Source organism: Myotis myotis, unplaced genomic scaffold (genome assembly GCF_014108235.1).
Source record: "Myotis myotis isolate mMyoMyo1 unplaced genomic scaffold, mMyoMyo1.p scaffold_m19_p_11, whole genome shotgun sequence".
NCBI classification, from domain to species: Eukaryota; Metazoa; Chordata; class Mammalia; order Chiroptera; family Vespertilionidae; genus Myotis; species Myotis myotis.
The window spans coordinates 71,678,972-71,703,604 of record NW_023416315.1 but is presented as its reverse complement, the minus strand read 5'-3'; the positions used below and the strand labels follow the sequence as shown (position 1 = coordinate 71,703,604).

At 39.1% G+C, this 24,633-nt stretch overlaps 1 protein-coding gene and 1 pseudogene across 1 annotated transcript in view; both read right to left on the bottom strand.

Annotated features, from left to right (window-relative positions):
• Nucleotides 1–24,633, bottom strand: part of CTTNBP2 (cortactin binding protein 2) — a 177,701-nt gene that overhangs the window by 71,045 nt on the left and 82,023 nt on the right. Inside the window, 4 exon segments of the mRNA XM_036328864.1 lie at nucleotides 4,539–4,793; nucleotides 19,904–20,054; nucleotides 22,341–22,440; nucleotides 23,817–24,017. Of these exon segments, the coding sequence (XP_036184757.1) occupies nucleotides 4,539–4,793; nucleotides 19,904–20,054; nucleotides 22,341–22,440; nucleotides 23,817–24,017 (707 nt within the window).
• Nucleotides 8,511–9,173, bottom strand: LOC118666540 (annotated as a pseudogene).

Here is a 24,633-nt window from a genome sequence, read left to right as displayed (position 1 = left end):
TGGGGGGTGTGCAGGAGGCAGCTGATCGATGTTTCTCTCTCATCAATGTTTCTAACTCTCTATCCCTCACCCTGCTCTCTGTAAAAAATTAATAAAATATATTTTTTAAAAAGTTAATAATAACAGTTATTAACAACACTGGGATGACAGGCATAATAAAGGACTGTACTAGCCAGACCGGGAAGTCTGTTCTTCTAGTTACTAAGGAAATGCCCTATAAATTGTCCATCTTGGATAGAACTTTCCTGGATGGATTCAGGAAACAGTAAGTTGGGCCAGAGGGACAATTTTGGAATTTCTAATAGATTGTATCTTGGGGATCAATAAGATCAAGCGAGAAAGTACAAAGTGAGGAGAACAGGGTCAAAATCCAGGTCAATGAAAGGCATTAGGGAAAACACTGGAAAGTCCACGTCCTGGGTGAAGGGTGGAGTGTGTTTGTTAGAAGTTTACGTTAGAATAAATCAGTTGACTAAGTTTACATTAGAATCCGTTAGGGTTCTGTCGGTTAATCACTGCTGCTCAAATTAAGCAAGAATACCATTTTCTGCACTGAACATTGTGGAATGTGTGTTAAAAAAAAATAGCCTCCCCTTTGCTTACATAGAGCTAAGTGAGTCTGGTCTTTCAAAAATAATTTTATAAAAATTAAGGGAATAATCATGGAGAATCAAAAGCACAAAAAAAACAGATTCCAAAGAAGTGGTTCTATTTATCATGATTTATCATGGTTCAACTTCATAGGTATCCTGTCTTTCTCCTCTCAGCTAGTTACCCAACTCTGTGTGACAAGGAAGAGATTTAGTGGCTCCTAATCATCATTTTCTCTTTACAGCCATTTCCTATGAAGGGGGAATCTATATCTGGGGGCTCCATGTGGGCCTGTGCACTTGAGACACAAACTTCTTCCGGACCACCCAGCTGGTTAGATGCTACAGTGTGAGAGGAAACAAGCAACAAATGCATCAGGCAGAACACAATCCTAACACGATGCAAGAATGGCCTGGAGAGGACAACAAGAGGGCCACCACCTGACCAGAGGACACTGGCATGCCCAGAGATGACTTCTAGGATGCTGGATATAAATGTCCAGAAGACAATTAAAAAGCCAGATGCGGAGATTTGGGTTTGGGACTAGTTATAGCAGAAGCCCAGTTAAAGCTGAAAGACTGGGTGAGTTCTTAAAAAGCAGGACTAGCCAGCTGTGAATGGAGCTTGGAAGCTGCTTATGGTTAAACAAAAGAGAAAAATCTGGAAAAACAAAGAAAAATACCTTGTTATCAAAGTCAGAGTGTAAACAAAGAATGGAAGAGTTTTGGGGGAGGAGTTGGCATTATACAGTTAACCCAGAGAGACCACATAAGAACATGAGTGGTAAGAAGCAACTGCTTTGGCAATATATAAATTATACAATCTACTCCTGCAGTAAAAAAGACACACACCCCCAAATAGAAAATCTCTTTAGCCTGGCTGATGTGGCTCAGTAGTGGAGCATGAACCTATGAACCAAAAGGTCATGGTTCAATTCCCAGTCAGGGCACATGCCCCAGGTTGCAGGCTTGATCCCCATGGGGGATATGCAGAAGGCAGCCGATCAATGATTCTCTCTCATCATTGATGTTTCTATCTCTCCCTCTCCCTTCTTCCCTGAAATCAATAAAAACATATATATATATTTTTTAAAGACTCTCTTTATATGAGAGCTTCAACAGCAAAGATGCACAAAATCTCCCTAATATGTTTCTCTGCAGGAACTTGACGTATCAAAGTTCTCATGACAGAACAGCTTCGCTAAGAAACTTTTCTGCCTGCTCACACCAAGTGATGAAAACAAAGGTTCACCCTCAGTGACTGGTTCAGCTCTGGAGTCGTCACAGGCCAGGTTTAGTGTGAGGAGCTCTTATTACCAAATACTAAATTGCAATCTGCATAAATTGCTTAACCATTGGGAAGAAGACCAAGGACAAAAATGGAAAAAGTACTGATTTGGGAATTTGATCTCCTATGAATTAACCTTGGAGAATTAGTTATGCAATTTTCCAAGACTTAATTTTTTCATCTTTTAAGACGAGGTGATTAGACTGGATGAGCTATGTATCTTTGAACTCTGAAATCCCATGATGCTTTACTGAAAAACAGTGGAAACTGAGGTCTTCTTCTTGGGTGACAGTACTACTACCTTATATAGTCTGGACACATATAGACTACCATAGAGAGGAAAAGTATTTGTCTTTTTGGGCCTCAGCTTGTGGTCAGTGCAGAACCTTTTTACTCACATGATTACTTCAGACTTTTTTTTTTCCACAGAAAACTTCTCTTTATAACTTAGTTGTAAATGGATTACCTCTATGGAGAGCTACCTCAGTCAGAACATAAACTTTGTAAGAGGCAAATGATTCAAGAATATTTTCCAATGCCTTTCACTAGGATGGAAGGCAGCATGGTATAGTGTGAAGAGTAATTAAATCAGGCAATCTGGGCTTCCTTCCCAACTTCTATCTACTAATCTCTCCAGGGCTTAAATGTACTTATAATCATAAAAATCATAAAATGAAGTTAGACTGGAAGATTATGTACCTACTCCAGGGCTAAAATAAGTTATTGTAATCTATCATTTTACTTGGAGGTGTGTGAATGTTGTCGATCTCATTTTTTAAAATATTTCTTTTCTTATTCAAAATTCATCTTATGCTTCTTAAAGTAAGAGAATACAGGGTGAGACATCTTCTAAGTGAGAGAGAAAGAGGTTACAGTTCCCTCTATTCAACAATGACAGAGCACCCACACTTGCCAGGGGCCTGGGTATCCATAAGACATCCTTGATTATCAAAAGCACCAGGCCTAATAAGGAGTCCTAATTAAGGAGCTGAGCTGCAACACTGTGCCCTACACTGCAGGGTGACACCAGTCAGGGAGCAGGTTCCTCTCTCTGCCTAGCATGAGGTTCATTAGCTGAATATTCTAGATCAGTCATGCTCAGGTTCTGCTTCACTCTTTTGTTTTTGCTTTTTGCCTTTAGGTTGAGCACACGTATACCCCCTCTTATCAGTAACATATTGTTTTAAACTCAAAGATTTTCTTTAAGAGGTGAAGACAGGATGCAAGCCACCCCTTTCATGCTCCTTTCTGGCATCCAATGCAATTCACAATAACAGAAGTTATCCAACAAGGAGCTCCAAGTACACATTTTTAGCTATTCGCGATGTCTCCATCTGGATGGACATAACACAGCACTTAAATTCAGCATGTCTAAACTCACAATCTATCTTCTTGATCACAATGACGCCTTTCTCTTTCTGAAAACATCACTGTTATCCTTCTATTCAGCACCCTCATTTCCCATATCTAATCTCTTCAATCTTTAGGATATTTCTAGCCTATAATATCTCTTATTATTTCTACCACTCTCGTCATCTTTAACCTATTGATTATTTTGCTCCTTGCAATGGCTTTACTCTGACTAGGAAATAAAGCCCAAACTTAATATGTCACTGAAGGTCCATGACATCATATGGTATTCCCAGTCCAGTCTTATTTCTTCTCACTATTCTTCATTAGCCCGATTGGAGCTGTTACCCACTTGCCCTTCCCACTCTCTGTTCCCATTGCTCCCTTCATCTGAACTACTCTTTCCCCCAGTGATGATGGCAAATCTCACTCACTCTGCAAGGCTCCAAATGATTTCTATCTCCTCTAGAATGAGTCATTTATGAACCCAACATCCCTGCAACTCTGCTCTCTGAAATATATGCACTCTCTCCCTTTTTTCCACAAAAATAAAAAAATGTGCATTATCCTCTTTTAACCACACCTATTACCCTACTTTTTGAGAAAATTTATTTTCAATTATAGTTGACATTCTATTCCCTTGTTTTAATTTTTTGTACTTCTCTTATCCTACAGTTTTCTGGTACTCCACACCCTTACCACTGGACCTAATGGCATAAAGGATCCCTACAAATGATAGCACACACAGTGTCCTACACTCAAAAGCTTTCTAATAACTTATTATTGCTAGAGCATATTCTTTCCAAAGTGGCTTAACTAGAAAAAAGAAGCACAAATAGATGGCTCACCATATTATGTTATTTCCTTAATAATCAGAATCCACAGCCCCCTCTATTAATAGGCCAGCACATATAAGGTGTAATGAGGCTGTTCATGTTAGAGGGCATGTATTTGAGACTTGGCCTTCCCTCTAACTAGTATCATGGTCTTGGTACTGAATCAAACAACCCAGCAGACTAATCAATACCAACCATTTTTTCCTAATTTTAGATGAGACAAAATATCTAAAATTACTCCCACATTTCTTGTTAACAAACTCCAAACATATTTTTTTGCAAGAAGTCTCATATACTCTTGATCGTATCTGCTGGATAGAAAAATGTCAGTTCACATAGGTAGCTAATCATCTCCTGCAATGGTACCACTTAGTCTTCTATTATTCCACTGACATACACACAAGTCAACAGCAGACAACTTTGCCACTCATCAAATTACAGCTGTGTAATGAGGTCAGCTGCTACCTGACACACCTTAAAACCCTTTGAAGCAGCAATATGGGCAGCAGTCCATCCTTCTATGTTGGCATGGTTAATGAGGTCTGCAGAAACAACAGGTTTGGCTGTGCCTTCAGGACTCTCTTCTTCTCCATCCAAGTCTAAGAGGCCTGACTTGGTCTCCTCCTCATGCAAGGAATTTCCAAAAGCTGGTGCTCTGTGGTACATAAGAAGCTTGAGGCTGTCCACATGACCAGTATCCACAGCTGCGTGAACTGGTGTCCAGCCATCCTGAAAATAAAATGACCAAGGGAAATAGTTAATTACAACACTAATATTGAGAGCAGCATTACTTGAAGTTCACCTCTAAATGTTTCTGGGCTTGGACCTCTGAGCTGGGAAAAGCAGGTGTTCCAATCCTGAATATCACTGGTGAATTGAGTTCTTAAGAAGTTCTCTAACCTGTCAGTTAGTGTATTTCTCATTGCTATGACTCATGTTTGCTATTTTGTAAGAATTTCCACTTAATATTAACCAATCGAAGTGAGTAGACACTACCCAAACCAGTAATGAAGTATTTATTATGTATGGAAAACCCCAATCTCAATTTAATACTACAAAAGAGAATGAACTTTAGCATAAAACGATTTTTTGAAATGTATATCTAACTACAATGTTATTAGTAATGTACTAAATGAATGCTATTATACACCAGTTTTACTTATAGGGCAGAATCCTAATTCTAGTGATCTTAAAACTTTATGTCAATAATTCCAGAAGATTCTCAATAATAGGGAAAAGTTAGACATACAGGAAAACAAAGCCAAAGTACTTCCTGGGGTGCCCATGGGCCTCTATTGAGTGTTCTGTGATTGTACTGATACATGCAAACTTACAAAATGTTCCAACTAAAATGACTGGGCCTATTCTCTATGTTACTTGGAAGCCACAATCATTCACCTTGCTGGTTGCTGGAATAGACTCAACTCTTTTCTAGGGCAATGGTTCTCAGGTGTGGTCCCAAAACCAGCAGCATCAGCATCACCCAGAAACTTGTTAGAAATGAAAAATCTTGAGCATCACTCAAAACCTACAGAATCAGAAACTTTTTGGGTGGGGCCCAGCAATCTGAGGTTTAACAAGCCCTCCAGGTTATCCTGATGCACTAGATCAGCGGTTCTCAACCTGGGGGTCGCAACCCCTTTGGGGGTCGAATGACCCTTTCACAGGGATCACCTAAGACCATCGGAAAACACATCTATAATTACATATTGTTTTTGTGATTAATCACTATGCTTTAATAATGTTCAATTTGTAATAATGAAAATACATCCTGCATATCAGATATTTACATTATGATTCATAACAGTAGCAAAATTACAGTTATGAAGTAGCAACGAAAATAATGTTATGGTTGGGGGTCACCACAACATGAGAAACTGTATTAAAGGGTCGTGGCAATAGGAAGGTTGAGAACCACTGCACTAGAGTGTGACAAGCACTATTCTAGGGAAAATATGGTCTCCTGTAAAGCAAAACATTTTTTATACAGAGATGGGTCTCCCTTCTACTCATGTACCTATCTTCATTAAATTTTTAAGACTTTCATTACAAAAAATATACTGAGCTTTATTCTGGAGATCTGTGTTTTAGCTTCATTTTATTTTTCCTATCTTTATTTTCCCATTGGCAAGTTTTTTTCATGTGGCATTTCATATTGCTATGCTAAATATCTCTCAGTGAGCTTCAGCACTTAAAAAATAGGGTACACGATAGGGAGAAGAGGAAGAAAAAACGGCAGCGGAATAGGCAGATGTGTAGTGCACCTCATCCGGGGCCAGACTGGAAATACAACTAAATCAGAGAAAATCCACCCGGAAGTAACAAATTAGGCCCAGCTCAGGAGGCAATTTTAAGGAAGGACAGAAAATGCCTGGAGACTGGTAGGAAGTGTGGCGAGGGCTTGAGAGGGGTGACAGGGTTGGGGGCACAGACTTGAGGTGCCTGAGAAGGGAAGCAGGGCTGGGAGATGTGGCCAGGAGTCCTGTACTGGGAAGTTCTTAGGCTTCCAAACCTAAATGGCCATTTCTCTCCAAAGGAGCTAGCTAGCCCCTCCCAGTAACCTCAGGGCAGGAGATACAGCCTGCCACACCCTGCAATTTGAGCTTTACAGAGGAAACAAAGGCAGAGACCAAGCTTGTGTGTCTGAATAGTCTCAAGGAGTCCTCAGTGACTGGATTGGAAGAGAGGCCCTGGGAACCAGACTGATAAAAACTCCAGATTGCCAGCCAACCCCATTGAGTGCCATGCAAGGATGGCTGTCCAAACAAGGACAGAGTAATATTTTGGGCCACTCGTGGAGGAGTAGCTCTAGGTCAGGAAAAAACATTCATCATGTTCCCTGAAAGTGAAACAGCCCAACCTAAAGCCCTGTCAGAAACAGACAAAGAGGGAAGATTGGTCCCGCCTACTTGCAGCCTAGGCCTGTGGAGACAGACACAAGCAGAGGACCTGTGGGTCACCTGGAGCTTCAGGCAGGATGCTAAACACCAAAAGACAGTGCCTGACAAACAGGAAGCCCAGAATTGGCAGACAGACAGAAGAGTGGGGACCTAAACCAGCTCCCATGGGGCATTCAAACTCGGTTGAAGCGAAAGGACCCTTCACTTCACTTTTTTATTTTTATTTAAAATTTTTTTAATTATGTTTTATTTTTTGCACCTTTTTTGTCCTCTCTTCTTTTTCCCCTCACATTTTCCTTCTCCTTTTCTCTGTTTTAGTATTTCTCTTTCCTTCCCCATTTTTAAAATTGATCTTTATCTGCTCATTGATCTGTTATGCTAGTCTCTGTTGGTTAATTCATATATAATTTTCTCCTCCCTGCTCCTCCCCTATTTTCCCTTCTTTTCTTTTTCCTCACTACTCAATTTTTTTTCTCTCTTCTCTTGCTCTTCTCCTAATGTTTAAACTTGTTTCACTTCCTAAATTCAGGTGTATGTGCTCTCTCCACTATTTCTTTTAAAAAACATATTTATTTTTCTTCTTCTCATTTCTTTTCTCTCTCCTCTACTCTAAACCATGGTCCTTCCCCTATCCCTCCAATTCCTTAACCTCCTTTCCTTTCTTTTCTTCCCCAAATTGAAGAAATCATGTATTTAACTTTAATTGAGTTATTTCAAATCACAAATTCAGAGACTTGTAAACATGCAGTTCAATCTCTCCCCCAGGCAGGGGGAAAGAGAGGAAAGAGGATTCATTCTAATATTTATGGTTCCCAAAAAGTTGTAATATTGTGCTTGGAACACACAGAACCAGTTATTAACTCTTTGCTACTATAACAAATTCTAACAGTTCAGTCCAGGTTACTGTCACTGAAAGGGCGAGGGCTACGCCCTCTATCTTGCCCCAGGGCGAGGGCTATGCCCTCCATCTTACCCTGGATCCTCCATTTTGGGGCAGCAGCCTTAGCCATGTGCTCGGCAAGGAGCTTCTTCCCGGAAGCCCAAGCCTCTGCAAGCCACACCCAGGATTTCTTTAAACTAACCAATGACAATCAAGGGAAGTGTGCGCCATAGATATGACCACATCCTGTGTAACAAGACACCGACTTGCGCCTGGCCAATCGGCAGGGCCCACAGTCCTCTCTCCTCCCCTTACTCCAACCCCCCTATAAAACCCCTCTCCACACAGAGTTCGCTCTCTCTCTGCCACTTGCCGCTGCGTCGGTGAGTGTGGTCGGGGAGCCGAGCTAGCTCGAATAAAGACTCTTTGCTTTTGCATCGGACTCGGCTGGCTCCCTGGTGGTCTTTTGGGGATCTTGAAATCTGGGCATAACAGTGACCTCTGACAGATCAAGGAAACAAGTTATTTTCTCCTCTTGTGATTATAGTACATTGCCAGATATGTTTTCCTTAGTAATAAATGTCCTGGAATTCAATTCATGTACTTTCAACAGTTTGTCAAAAAAGAGCCAATAAACAAATACTGAATTACATTTTGTTGGGTCTTTCAAACCCTCAAACTCCAGACTATAAAAAGATCTATGATGGTCCTGACCATCCGAATACTTTTCCAGATAGCACTGACCACCCACAGATACAAAGCCAAGGATGAAGGAAGCTGACATGGTCTATTGGAGCTAGTAGACAGGAGGGCGATGAGAACTGATAAAGCACTTATGGACAGAATATAGTTCACTGTGGGGTTGAAGTTCTTCAATATAAAGAAGGATGCAACAATGACCAAGACCAGGAACATGGTGTTGTTACAGAAAATGGAAAATGTAGCTTCATACTCAGCAACTTCATTCTTCTCCAACAAGAATCTTTCATCTTTTTACTTTGGAGACATCTTTGCATTATCAGCTTCAGAAAGTTTTCCAGTCACTTCTTTGGAAGCAGCATCTTCCCTCTTCTGTGCTATGTTGTGGTAGAGTACAAATTTCACATTTTTGTAGGCAAAGGCTACCAAATAAGCACTTACAAGGGTCATCACACTATACAGAACAGCAGACTGAATAAGATCCATATGCCACATTCACCAGTATAACCAAATGGTGATGGTGAACACGATGAAGGCATTCCCAAAAAAGAGTGCAGGGCACTTGGGTAAGAGGATGCGATTGAAATCCTGAAGGAGCAGGTCCTTCTAGGACAGCTGCTTGGAGCTGCCTTTGAGAACAATGGTGGAGCAGGAGCTGGGCCTTATTTTCTTTATTTAAGCTCCGCATCTATACAGATTCTGACCCCCCCCCTAAGGAACACCCCCGTCTTCTGGTTGTTCTCATTTATGCCTTTTGGTGTTTTATTTGTTTGTTTCTTTATTTTGTTGTGTTTTAGTCCAATATTCTTTCTTTCTTTTTTTCTCTCTCTATCATTCTTGCTCTCATATTTTATCTTTCCTAATTCTCTTTTCTCTGGTGGTCACTTTTGTTGGGGTAATAGGTGTCTTGTGTATATTCATGCACTGTTCCTTCTGCGTCATATCTTTTCATGTTGCATATCTTTTCATGTTGTGCTGTTCAGTCAGCACCTCCACAACGACTAGCACAATGTGGTATGGAGCGAGCCACATAAACAGACACCCTGAGAGGAGACTCTATCCATGAAAGGAGCAATAACATTCAAGACTCAACTCATCAGGAGAACCCAAATAGCTCAAGTAGGAGGCCTCCCTAGAACACCCAGCCGAGGGTGACCTGAGAGACTGCACCACCGGGTCCTACAAAACATCTACTAAATAAGACCAATCCAAAAAACTCTGAGTGGCATATCAGTTTGATCTAATACATAGAAACAATTACAAAGGAGCAACCCCCAAATGAAAGAAAACATGGAATCACCAGAAAAGGAACTAAATGAAATGGAGTCAAGCAATTTGTCGGAGAAAGAATTCTGAGTAACAGCTATAAGGATGCGCAAACAACTGAATGAGAAATTCACCATGTGTAAGAATCAAGAGGAAATGAATGACATAGCTACAATAAAGGACACAATGGAATGTTTCAACAGTAGACTAAAAGTAGCTGAGGACCGAATCAGAGAGTTAGAAGACAAAGTAGAAAAATTCACCCAAGCAGAGCAACAACTGGAAAAAAAAATTTTAAAGCAGGAGGAGAGTCTAAGGGAGCTTTGGGACAACATGCCATGAAACAACTTCTGCATAATAGATGTACCAGAAGAAGGGGAAGCTGAGCAAGGAATAGAAAACCTGTTTGAAGAAATAATGACAGAAAACTTCTCTGACTTTGGGAAGAAAAAGGTCACATAGTCCAAGAAGCACAGAGTCCCAAACAAGATGAACTCATAAAGACTGACACCAAGACACATAATTAAATTAGCAAAATTAAAAGGCAAAGAAAGAATCTTAAAGGCTGCCGGAGAGAAACAGAAAGTTACCTACAAGGGATCTCCCATTAGACTATCAATGGATTTCTCAACAGAAACACATCAGGCCAGAAGGGAATGAAATTAACTATAAAAAGTGATTAAAAGCAAGGAACTGAATCCAAGAATATTCTATCCATCAAGGCTATCATTCAAAATTGAAGGTAAAATAAAGAGCTTCACCGACAAAGATAGGCTAAGAGAGTTTATTACCACCAAAATAGCAATGCAAGAAATGCAAAGGGACTGTTGTAAAATGAAGGAATAGAAAGGAAAGAAGAAATATAGGCATAAAGAATAAAAATGGCAACAAATACCTATCAATAATAACGTTAAACATAAATGGATTAAATGCTCCAATCAATAGACATAGTGTAGCTGAATGTGTAAGAAATGTGACCCATATATATATGCTGTCTACAAGAGACCCACCTTAGAGTAAAGGACTCACACAGACTAAAAGTGAAAGGATGGAAAAACATTTTTCAGGCAAATGGAAATGAAAAAAAAAAGCTGGGGTAGCAATACTTATATCTGACAAAACAGACCTCAAAGTGAAGGCCATAACAAGAGAAAAGGAAAGTCACTTTATAATACTAAAGGGATAGATTCAACAAGAGGCTATAACTCTAGTAAACACATATGGGCCCAATACAGGGGCATCTAAATATATAAAATAACTTCTGGAGGATATCAAGGGAGAGATCGACAGCAATACAATAATAGTAGAGGACTTTATTACTCCACTGACATCACTGGATAAATCTTCTAGACAAAAAATCAACAAGGAAACAGAAATCCTAAATGACACTCTAGAAAACAGAACTAATTTATACTATCAGAACACTCCTTCACAAAGCTACAGAATATACATTCTTATAAAATGCACATGTGACATTTTCAAAGATAGACCACATTATAGGACACAAGCTAAGTCTCTACAAATTCAAGAAGACTGAAATCATGTCAAGCCATCTTCTCACACCACAATGTCCTGAAATTAGATATCAACTACAATAATAATGCTCAAAAACAATCAAATACATGGAGGCTAAATAGCATGCTATTAAACAATGAATGGGTAACCAAAGAGATCAAAGAAGGAATAAAGCACATCCTGGAAACAAATGAAAATGAACACAAAACAATGCGACATTTATGGGACACTATAGGGCTACCACAAAAAAAAAACAAAAACAAAAACAAAAACAAAAACAAAACAAGAAAAACTGGCAATAAGTTATCTAACACTACAATTTAAAGAATTAGAAAGAGAACAACAAGAAAGCCCAGAACAAGTAGAAGGAAGGAATAATAAAGATATGAGTGGAAATACATGACATAGAGACCAAAAAAAAATACAAAAGATCAATAAAACCAAGAGCTGGTTCTTTGAAAGGGTATCTGGTAAACAAGATAGATGAACCTCTAGCCCAGCGGTTCTCAACCTGTGGGTTGCGACCCCTTTGGGGTCAAAGGACCCTTTCACAGGGATCGCCTAAGGCCATCGGAAAACACATATTGAATATATAATTACATATTGTTTTTGTGATTAATCACTATGCTTTAATTATGTTCAATTTGTAGCAATGAAAATACATCCTGCATATCAGATATTTACATTACGATTCATAACAGTAGCAAAATTATAGTTATGAAGTAGCAACGAAAATAATGTTATGGTTGGGGGTCACCACAACATGAGGAACTGTATTAAAGGGTCGCAGCATTAGGAAGGTGAGAACCACTGTTCTAGCCAGACTCACAACCAAACAAATAGAGAGGACCCAAATAAACAAAATCAGAAATGAAAGAGGGGAAGTAACAACTAGCCCCATAAAAATACAAAGGATTGTAAAAAAAACAAAAGATTCTATGAACGACTTTATTCCAACAAATGGGACAACCTGGACAAAATGGACTTATTCCTAGAAAAGTACAACCTTCCAAAACTCAATTAGGAAGAATCAGAAAACCTAATTAGACTGATAACTAATAAAATCGAAGCAACAATCAAAAAACTTCCAGCAAATTAAAGCCCTGGTCCAGACGGAGTCACAGGGGAGTTTTACCAAATGTTCAAAGAAGAATTAACATCTCTACTCAAACTATTCAAAAATATTCAAGAGGAAGTAACACTTCCAAACTCTTTCTATGAGGCCAGCATTACCCTAATTCCAAAATCAGATAAAGACACAACAAAGAGAACTACAGGGCAATATCCCTGATGAATATAGATGCTAAATTCCTCAAGAAAATTTTAGCTAATAGCATCTGGCAATACATTAAAAAGATGACCAAGTGAGATTTATTCTGGGTATGCAAGACTGGTACAGTATTCGCAAATCAATAAAATGTGATACAGCACAGTAAAACGAGCAAGATAAAAATCACATGATCATATCACATGATTCAGAAAGAGCATTTGACAAAATGCAACACCCTTTTTAATAAAAACTCTCAGCAAACTGGTAATAGGGAACATATCCCAACATAATAAAGGCCATATATAACAAACTACAGCCAACATCATACTTAATGGACAAAAACTAAAACCATTTCCCCTAAGAACAGGAACAAGACAGGGATGACCTCTCTCATCACTCTTATTCAAAATAGTACTAGAAATCCTGGCCATAGTGATCAGACAAGAAGAAATAAAATGCATCCAAATTGGAAAGGAGGAATTTAAACTCTCATTAATTGCAGATGACATGATACTATACATAGAAAACCCTAAAGACTCCATCAAAAAACTACTAGGTTTAATAAATGAATTCAGAAACATAGCAGGATACAAAATTAATATCCAAAATTCCATAGCATTTTTATACACCAATAGTGAACTCTTAGAAAGAGAAACTTAAAAAAAAATCCCATTTACCATTGCAACAAAAAAATTCAGATACTTAGGAATTGACATAACCTGGTAGGTGAAAGACCTGTACTCTAAAACTACAGGACTTTGAAAAAAGAGATAGAGGAAGATATAAAAAGTGGAAGAATACAACATGTTCATGAATTGGTGGAATCAACATCATTTAAATGTCCATATTACCCAAAGCAATCTATAGATTCAATGCAATCCCTATTAAAATACTAATGACATATTTAACAGACCTAGAAGAAACACTCCACAAGTGTATAGGGAACCAAAATGACTGCAAATACAGCAATCTTGAGAAAGAACAAAGTTGTGGAATCACAATACCAGATATCAAGTTATTCTACAAATCTACGTACTCAAAATGAGTTGGAGGAACCACAATACCACATGTCAAGTTATACTACAAAGACACTGTAATCAAAACAGCCTGTTACTGGCACAAGAACAGGCATATAGACCAATGGAACAGAACAGAGAATCCAGAAATTGACCAAAAGCCACTATGCTCAATTAATATTTGACTAAGGAGGCAAGAGCATACATTGGAGCAGAGACATTCTCCTCAATAAATGGTGTTGGGAAAACTAAACAGGTACATACAAAAGAAAAATAACTTAGACCACCAATTTACACCATACACAAGAATAAACCCAAAATAGATAAAAGACTTCAATGTAAGATGTGAAACTATCAAAGTCCTAGAAGAAACCATAGGCATCAAATTTCAGACATCCCCCATTAGCAATGTTTATTGATACATCTAGGACAATGGAAACTAAGGAGACAATAAACAAATGGGACTACATGAAAATACAAAGCTTCTGCACAGCAAAAGAAGCCATCAACAAAATAACAAGAGTCCACTACATGGGAGAACATATTTGCCAATGATACATCCAATAAGGGGTTAATCTCCAAAATATATAGGAAACTCATTCAACTTAATAAAAGACAATCCAATTTAAAAAGGGCAAAGGACCTAAATAGACACTTCTCCAAAGTGAACATACAGAAAGCCAAGAGACATAAAAAAGAAAAATGCTCAAAGTCACTAATTATCCAAGAGATGCAAATCAAAACACTAATGAGCTATCACCTCACACCTGTCAGAATGGCTATCATCAACAAATCAATAAATGACAAATGTTTTGGAGAAAAGGGAACCCTAGTACACTGCTAGTGGAATGAAGATTGGTGTAGCCACTGTGGAAAACAGTATGGAGTTTTCTCAAAAAATTAAAAATGGAACTCCCATTTGACCCAGTTATCCCACTTCTAGAAATATATCCTAAGAAACCTGAAACACTCATCAGAAAGAATATATGCACCCCTATGTTCAAAGTAGTGCAATTTACAATAGCTAACATTTGGAAACAGCTTAAGTGCCCATCACAGACAAGTGGATAAAAAAAGTATGGTACATTTACACAATGGAATACTATGTGGGAATAAAAAAGAAAGAACTCTAACCATCTGCAACAGTATGGATGGATCTGGTGAGTATTATGCTGAAAGAAATAAGCCAGTCAGAGAAAGATAAGTACCACATGATTTCACTCATATGTGGAATCTAATGAACCAAATAAACTGATGATCAAACATAGACCCAGTCATAGAAGCATGAAGAGACTGTTGAACCTCAGAGGGAAGACTGGGGAGGGTGGCTGGGAAGAGATCAACCAATGAACTTGTATGCATATATGCATAACCCATGGACACAAACAATGGGGTGGTGAGGGCCCAGGGGAGGGGAAGGGAGTGGGCTGGAAGAGGTTAATGCAGTGATTCTCTACCTTCTGGCCCTTTAAATACAGTTCCTCATGTTGTGACCCAACCATAAAATTATTTTCGTTGCTACTTCATAACTGTAATTTTGCTACTGTTATGAATCGTAATGTAAATATCTGATATGTAAGATGGTCCTGCCGAAACCGGTTTGGCTCAGTGGATAGAGCGTCGGCCTGCGGACTGAAAGGTCCCAGGTTCGATTCCGGTCAAGGGCATGTACCTGGGTTGCGGGCACATCCCCAGTAGATGTGCAGGAGGCAGCTGATCGATGTTTCTCTCTCATCGATGTTTCTAACTCTCTATCTCTCTCCCTTCCTCTCTGTAAAAAAATCAATAAAATATATTAAAAAAAAAAAAAAAAAAAAGATGGTCTTAGGCGACCCCTGTGAAAGGGTCATTTGACTGCCAAAGGGGTCGCGACCCACAGGTTGAGAACCATTGGGTTAATGGGATTTAGGTAAAAGGAGGATGTAATGCTTTCAACAATAAAATTTTTAAAAAAGAAAAAAAATACAAAACTCATATAATTTGTTCTGTGATTTTTTTTTAAAAAAAAAGGGGGGGCCCTGACCGGTTTGGCTCAGTGGATGGAGCGTCAGCCTGTGGACTGAAGGGTCTCAGGTTCGATTCCGGTCAAGGGCATGTACTTTGGTTGCTGGCACATTCCCAGTGGGGGGTGTGCAGGAGGCAGCTGATCGATGTTTCTCTCTCATTGATGTTTCTAGCTCTCTATCCCTCTCCCTTCCTCTCTGTAAAAAATCAATAAAATATATTTTTTTTTTAAAAAGGGAGAAAACTAGACCATAAATGGTAACAGTCTGATCATTTGTTAATGCTGTCCCCTGATAATGTGGCTTTTTGTCTGGTTCTGCACCGCATACCAATGAATCAACTTGGCTGAAACAAGACATGGCTGGGCGACAACTGAAATAGCATGTAGTCCTCCTGTGGTAGGTAGTTAGAGCATGGACGATGGGCCAGTTATAGACGGTCACCAGGGCAGAACATCCTGGATAGCTAACACTGGGAGAAACTGGTACAGCAAGTATTGGAGATAAGTACTGTTAATGGGGACCTCACCCCTAAGGCATCTTCTGTTCCTCTAGAACAGCGGTTCTCAACCTGTGGGACACGACCCCTTTAGAGGTCGAATGACCCTTTCACAAAGGGGTCGCCTAAGACCATCGGAAAACACATATATAATTACATATTGTTTTTGTGATCATTCACTATGCTTTAATTATGTTCAATTTGTAACAATGAAATTGGGGCCACCACAACATGAGGAACTGTATTAAAGGGTCGTGGCATTAGGAAGGTTGAGAACCACTGCTCTAGAATGTCTCCAGGCATGCAGGTCAGATTCTCCCCTTGACCTTCCCTCCCCTGGCATATGGCTAAGTCGTGTGGTAGACCCCCACCCTTAGAGGAGAACAAGGGGGCTGCAGGAAAGCCCCGTCTAACTTTCATACCAGGACAGCAGATGACCTGACAGGCCGTGATAGGTCAGCTTTAAGAAGAAAGTATTAACCACGCCCCCCCCCACACCCCCAGCTGCCCAGGGGTTAAAAGGAACCCTAGCCCACACCCTAGAGCAGCTCTCTGAGACGCCCACTCGAAATTTCTCCGTGAGTGTACCTTTTCTTTGCTTGTTTAAGAAATGTTCTCTCTTGAGTTTGGGTCCTGTCTCTGAATTCTTTTCCTAGCCAGAGCTCAAGTACGGAGGTCAACTTTCTCCGTGGCCCTGGAGGGCTCCTGCGAGGTAAAGCATTGCAAGGCTTGGCTTGCTCCGTGCTGGGCTGAGGACACCTTTACTTGGGTATCAGCCTCAAGCAGGCACCAGAGCTTAAGTGCTCATAACCATCCCTAATTTACATTACAAAGGTCACACAGCTGTTCCTGAAAAACTTTCCATCTTCCATTCTCCTTTGATTTCTTATTAAGAGTCACAAGAAATATTGCCTTAAAATCCTCTATCAATTATACTGTTTACCTCTGTACTTCCAACAGTGTTATTCAGCTAGTTAAAAACTTGCTTGAGAGCATGTAGTTCTGGATTCTCCAACTTATAGGATGTGACAAATTTTTATGTGGCACTCCTTATTTTTCATGCAGCTTTGTGTTGTAAAACTCATTTTTCACATGTAAGGCAGGATTTCATCATTTCATAATGAAATCCATGTGTGTAACACCACAGATTTCTTAGATAAAATATATTTCTTAGATAAAATATATAAAATAACATGAATAACACTGGACTATTTTCTCAGATTTTAAAAAAATAGATTTAAAAAAAAAACCTCTAGCAATAGGATTCAATGGAAAATGTTTATAGCTAACTTATATCACTGGTTATACCATTAATTGTTGGTTCGTTGGAAATTACTTAAGAAAGCCCAGGATCTAAGAGTGACCTATAAAACAGGTAATGCACCTTAGTATCCTGAACAATTTTAAGGATGTTTCCTGTGAAATGGTTGCCCAGTATAGTCAATTCTCTATTAAGAGAAGAGCTCTATGGTACAGAGAACCTGTGGAAATTAAAATGTCTACACTTGCCTTTCATCAGGACTATGTTGGACGGTGGTGATTATTCCAACTTTAACAAAAATAAAATCCTGCCTGAGCTGAGCCCCATGAGGAGTGGATTGTGGTGGAAGCTCCTTCACTCCTCCAGCCTTAGCTGGGCCCCGGTCAGAGAAACTCATGTCAGTGGACAGAGTTGATTTCTCTGTCTACAAGTGCATCACAGTATCTTGATGAAGACACATTTCAGAGGGCTCATTGGGAAGTTTTATTTCAAACGCATATCCATGTGGCTGAGCCTTTTACTAGTCGGTCTCCCTTCATCTGTGCAGCTTGTACAGGGCTAGCAGAACTGAGCTGGGTGAGGTCAATAGTTATTACATCAGCCTGCTGGGTTCTACAGTGGATTTCCAGAGTACTTCAAGTTCTGAAGCAAATTAGACAGGGACCCTGAACTCTGTGAGGTGCTGCACATCTTACTTAGCAATAACAAACCTCAGTCCTAGGAGAAACAGTCAACACAAATAAAAGACAAACCTCATCACAAACTCCCTTTCATTTACGCATTACAACTGAGCACTGACTGCTATTGAGGATGCTGCTGCTGCTGACCATGATGACAGCTCACTTTGGTCGGCTGCTTACAATTCCCAGGCAGTACAGCAACCATCTTATATAGACAGGCTTATTTCATTTTAATACCCCTAATCATGGCTACCATTATTTGCCTTATTTTGTAGAGGAATCAACCCAGGAACAGAGAAGATAACACGCCCAAAGTGACAGTGCATCATGGAGGCAAGGTTCAAGCCACAAGGTCTTATTTTGGAGCCTGACCTCTCAGCCATTATGCACCACCTTTTCTTTCTATTACAGTCATGGTCACTGTCGCCAGCGTTTATACTTCTACAGAATTTTATAAAATATATAATGAACCTTGAAAATACATCCAGAATTGGAACATTCCTCACTCTACCCCTCAACCTTGATCCAAACTACTACTTCCCTGGATTAAAACAACAGATTTCTGACAGGCAGGCCTCCATGCATTTGTTCGGCCTCCTTCCCCTTACAATTTCTTATCACTGCAGCCAGAGGGATTCTTTTTTTTTTTAATATACTTTATTGATTTTTTTACAGAGAGGAAGGGAGAGGGATAGAGAGTTAGAAACATCGATGAGAGAGAAACATTGATCAGCTGCCTCCTGCACACTTCCTCCTGGGGATGTGCCCGCAACCAAGGTACATGCCCTTGACCAGAATCGAACCTGGGACCCTTCAGTCCGCAGGCCGACGCTCTATCCACTGAGCCAAACTGGTCAGGGCCAGAGGGATTCTTATAAAAATGAATGAACTCATACCCTGACCAGGTGACTCAGTTGTGTTGAGAGTCATCCCATACACCAAAAGGTAGTGGGTTCAATTCTCGGTCAGGATGCATACGGAAGGCAACCGTCAATGTTTTTCTCTCACGTCAATGTTTCTCTCTCTTGCTCCCCTTCCTCTCTCTAAAAATCAATGAAAACATATCCTTGGGCAAGAATTTAAAAAAAAAAAAAAGAGTTAGTCCATATCCATGTTTTGTTCAAAACCATCCAGCCTCACCCTAAGTCCTCCTCACGGCCCACGCCTCACTGAGGTGCACTGAGGGTGCCCCACTCTTCCACCTGATGGCTCTGCACTTCCTCTTCCTCAGGCCGGGCACACAGCTTTCCTCATCTTTCATGGGCTGTGCTCTTGCTTCCTTTAGGGCTTGGTTCAGTTGTCACATTTTCACTGAAGACTTTTCTGACCAATTCTTATGACCCCAGGTACTGCCATCTCCTAAACATCCGACTACTATCTGTTCAATTATTTGTTTATTGTTGCCCTCCCCCTGCCCCCAATAATGGAATATAACATGGATGAGGCCAGGGGCTGTTTTGGCTGCTGCTGTCTCTCTAGTCCCTAGGACAGCTGGTATTCGGGAAATGTTTGTTAAATGAATAAAAACTTACACCTTCATTATCTCCCCTAATTCTGAAAAAAGTCAGGACATAGGTATTTATTTTCCTGTTTTAAAGATGAATAAATGGAGGTTCAGAGGCAAAGGTCTGGTTAGACAAGGCTTTTAGAGACTCTGAGAACATACACTGTCCTTACCCAATATCCTAAAAGCAAAACAAAGCAAAGCAACCTCTATTTTAACATATTTTATTTTTCCAGCTGTGGAATTTGTAGACACACTGTAAATTATAAAACAACCTCCCCCCTGCCTCCCACCCCCAAAACAAAACAAAACAAAACAAAACAAAACAAACAAGATTGGTACTTACTCTGGTTTTTGCACTTCGGTCAGTTCCAGCTTCCAACAAGAGTTTAATGCATTCTTTATTTCCATTTTTACAGGCCAGGTATAGAGGTGTCTGTCCTCCATCAGCAGCATGATTAATGTTAGCATCATATGCAATTAGTAATGCTACACACCTAAACACAAGATTATGATTAATTATACAGAAATTCCGTTTGATTTTTGAAGTGCCACCTGAGATATGAAATACAGATAATAATGCTAAAGTCATTCTGCATCTATATGTATCTAATATCTAAATATATGTCATAAATTATTGTGGGTCTTATTATGTAGGATACTGTGTGTTTTTTTTAACAAGGCTAGAAGATATATTTTAATCACAAACTTAATTACTCCCCTGAAAATTTAAAACAGCAACCTTGGTCAAGCGCTGAAACTTGGTTTATGACACTTTGCTGTAACCAACTCGTAACAGTGGAGTCCTTGGAATAGTTTAACTTACTGGGATGAATGGTTTAACTGTGCTTGACACATATATTATTTGTGGTTCAAAACAGTTTGAATCTTGAAAAAAAGTAAGGCTGCTGAGTCATTCTGAGACTTTTCACTTGAGAAAATAATTATAAATAGCGCAGACAGCAGGGCACCATGTGCCTCCACTATAAACAGCAGCAGGGAGGCAGGGAAAATGGTTGCCTGGGGGAAAAGGACAGCAGAGGGTTCCTGCCTCCTGAAGGGGTGGGTGCTAGTTTGCAATGAAGAGGACACGGCTAAGCAGAAACTCATTGCCCTGAAAATCAAGATGGAAAGAAATGAGGTAAATTCAAGGCACAGTGGCTCTTACTAACTGACTAAACATCGAAAGCTTGAGTTTATAAAATTAGATGAAAATAAACTTAGAAGAGAGGACTAAATAAATCATAGTCAAATTAGGAAGCAATTCGCATCATCTTAATTTTTTTTTTTTTACTTCAGATGCATGTTTTCTCTTTTTTCTTTAAAATGGAGTTTATTGGGGTGACACTGGATCCGTAATACTTTCAACAATAACGATAAATTTCAAAAAGTACAGGTTTCAAGTGTACAACTCAACAAAATATCATCTGCATACACCATCATGTGCTCACTGCCCAAAGTAAAGTCTCTTTCTGTCCCCTCTGTCCCCCCTTAGCCCACTTCCACCTCCCACCTGCCTTTCTCTCTGGCTATCACTATACTGTTGCCCTTATCTATGTGTTTTATATATATGGTGGGGTTTTTTTTTTGCTTAATCCCTTCACCTTCTCTCATCCTGCCCTCTGACAGCCATCTGTTCCATGTATCTTGGCTTTCCTTTAAAACGTTTGGTTTGTTTATACATATTTGAAAAAATAACTTACATACTGATATGTGTGTGTATCTCATGCACATTTAAATTAATCAACCCCAGTGTTCTTCCTTTTTGTAAAGCTATCCATACCTCTATTCCCATGACTGTTATACTATCCAAGTGAGCGGCCCTACACATTACCTGGTGACAGTAAAGGTAAAGTATAGCCCAGAAGAAATCCCTTTTGGAGGACTCAAGACATACAGAAAATAATAGCAAGACTTATGGTCCTCAATAACGGCAGAAAAAAATGAAAACTGTATGCTTTAAGGATGCATTTTGAAAAGTTTCCATTTATAATGGATAACATTCGTGTGAACCTTAAAACCTCTATTTCAAGAATTCAGAAATTTGTTAAAGATTTCTATCAGGATAGTTATGTAAAAAGTTGAAAATAGCTTATAATCTCTGCCACCTGCCCTTTCAGCACAGAGAAAAAACTTACGTATATTCTATTTTAGTAACATATGACTCAATTTTTAAAATCATTACTATGTTCAACTGCCTTAGTAAGCTAATAAAGGAATCATTGCTGAAGTTATGTACATCTTAATTGATAGATTCTTTTGGTTTTGTGCTCTAATTACTTTCAATATGTAAAGTTTCTGCTTCATTTTTTTAAAAAAATGATCAGGTAAATAACTGAGATTTAATAATGAATAAATTGCTACTAGAAAGCTAAGATTGTTACAAATAATATAGATCTATGTTCTACTTTTAACGCGATCATAAGTAAAAAAGCTTCTTTGTTTTGGGGTGGTGAGAATTAGTGAAGAACAAAGTCTAACAGTTCATTTTATTGTTGACATGCTACCAAAAGATTATCTTCTTCAGAATCAAGTCCATTCATGTGAGGTTTGGACACAGCATATTTCTCCTTCTTCACTCCCCTCATATACAACTCTTCACCAATTATTAAGAAGAGCAAGTTTAGGATCCTACTTTGTGTTTAAATCTTCAAAAATATTTAGTAAGTTTATTTGCCAATTGATTTTAAGCACTAGTTTGCACCTTTAGCCAGAACTAAGATATGTAAGCAAAATATAAAGAATCTCTTTTTATAGTAAAATAAATTAAGAGCATCTCTTACTTGAAATGTCCCTGAGCAGCTGCAGTACACAAGGGTGTAAAGCCATTTCTATCAGCAGCATTGACTTGGGCTTTGGCATTCAGCAGCAATCTCACACAATCTGTGGGTTTTAACAGAAAGCCACTTCAATCCCCCATTTAGAGCATTGGTGAGCCAAATTCTATAAAAGCTGTAGACAGATACTAAATCCAAAGGACCTTTCCCATGCACAGTTCACCTGAAAATTCTATCACTTCTATCACGGCAAATGTGAGAGTCCACAGACTGTTTCTGGGGAAAGCAGACTCTTCTTCCCGAAGACTGTAATACCCCAGGCTCACTAAGATGTGATTTTTATTTCCTGTTGGTGCTTTGGGAAGAGTTGCTGAGGAGTGAGAGAACCGTCTGTCGTGTGCCATAAAACACTTTACCAGATTTTCTTACCAGACTATTCCAGAGAATGTTATTGGATAGAGAACAAAATCCATTTACCAAATTGAAATACCATTCTTGATATTTAAATTCTTACTCTGTTTTAATCTTTAAAATGCTCTTGTGTAGTAGTCATCCTACACTTAACTCCATGAATGAGAATACAAGTGAAACCACAGTCACCTGACCCAGGCATAAATAGCATATGGACCTCATGTTCCTCTTGTAATTTACCAGATTTCTCTATATTAAAAAAATTCCCATAGAGCTCTTGAAGTAAAAAATTCCAAAGTACTTTTAAAATAATGAGTTACTCTATCAGCTCACTAGAATCTTCCATTTAATCCACCTGAACACAGTAAAGCTCTGTAGACTTCCAGGGAAGCCACAAGGTCGGAATTACTCCACAACCATGCGGCTTCCAGAGGCAATGCTATTTGACTTTGCATATGCAGTCAAATCATCTTGTTCTTCACTACCTTAAGTTTCAGAATATTTGACTATAGGATCGGCATGTTAAGGATCAAAAATTATTCCTAGATTTCATCAATATGTCATTTATAGTTGTACATCTTCTCAGCTTTTAAAAAAATCCAAATAACTATAAATTGTTTCAACTTCAGAACAACTTCAGAATCTTGATCTTTCCTAACTACTAAAACTTTCCCTCTCTGACTTTCACACACATCAAGTATTTCTAACAGACAAAATTAGGGTTATGTTGTCCTGACCGAAATGATCACAGATGGAGGGCTTTCTTCTAAAATGTGCTATGCAGTTGCTAGACCTAAAATTTCTATCTACACAACACATTTCATTGCATATAAAACAAAGATGACTTTTTTTCCTAGCTGCCCAAATTTTATATTACAGAACTGTACAATTTGGATTTTTAAAAATGTTTACAAAATCTTAAAATCATGTTAAAAAAAATTATCCACTACCTGGAAGGGGAAACTGACACCAAAGTAAACTCTTGGCTCCTGACAGTGGTTCCAAGGGCTTCAACTCTCTATCCTTTTGCAAGTGGGTAGTACAGTGCGGTGATATTATCACCCTCTTTACCTGTATGTCCATTCTTAGCAGCAGAATACAAGGCAGAATGGCCATCTTCACAGGAGTAATTAATGTCCAGTCCTTCTTCATTAAGCAGCATTGATAATAAAGTGACATTTCCCTGGGCAGCAACTTGCTGAAGGGTGGGCCTGCCAGCCAGGGGGGCAGGACCACCACTCATTAACAAAGGGGTTAGGGAGGGTGACCAGCCTGTGGGTTAAAGCGAGTCTCGTTAGAGGACAGGGGCAAGGACAAGCGACAGACTTACCCACTCCTTCCGGAGTCACACACACACAGACATAGGAACATGGATTCCTGGAGGATTATGTGGTTTCTAACATTATCAGTCTGTTAATATTTACTTAGCATCACTCTGTACTGTCATTTCAATTTCCTATCTGCTAATTAGGTTAACATGCATGGTCACAAGTTATTTTTAGACATCAGTCTTGCACAGATCAGGGTTAAAGTGGGGATTGGTTTTAGGAAACGAAGACGGCTGTCTCATTTTAAAAGTTCAAATTCATCTTCAAGGTTTCAAAACAACTTGCCTTTTAAAATGACATACAAATTTCAGTATCAATCTCAAAAAGTTAACTGGTATCTTCAGGTACAAGATAGAAATAGTTGTAAGAAACAGAGATTTTTCTTTCTTGACAATGTTTCCAAGGTTATTAATTTTACATAAACCATTGAGATGGACCAAATACTGTCAAGGAACCACTTATACTCCTTGAATTCCCTCATTTAAGAATAAAAATAATGGGGACCAACTACTATTCAATATCAATAGTTAATAGAAGCACTACATATATGACTGGATCTA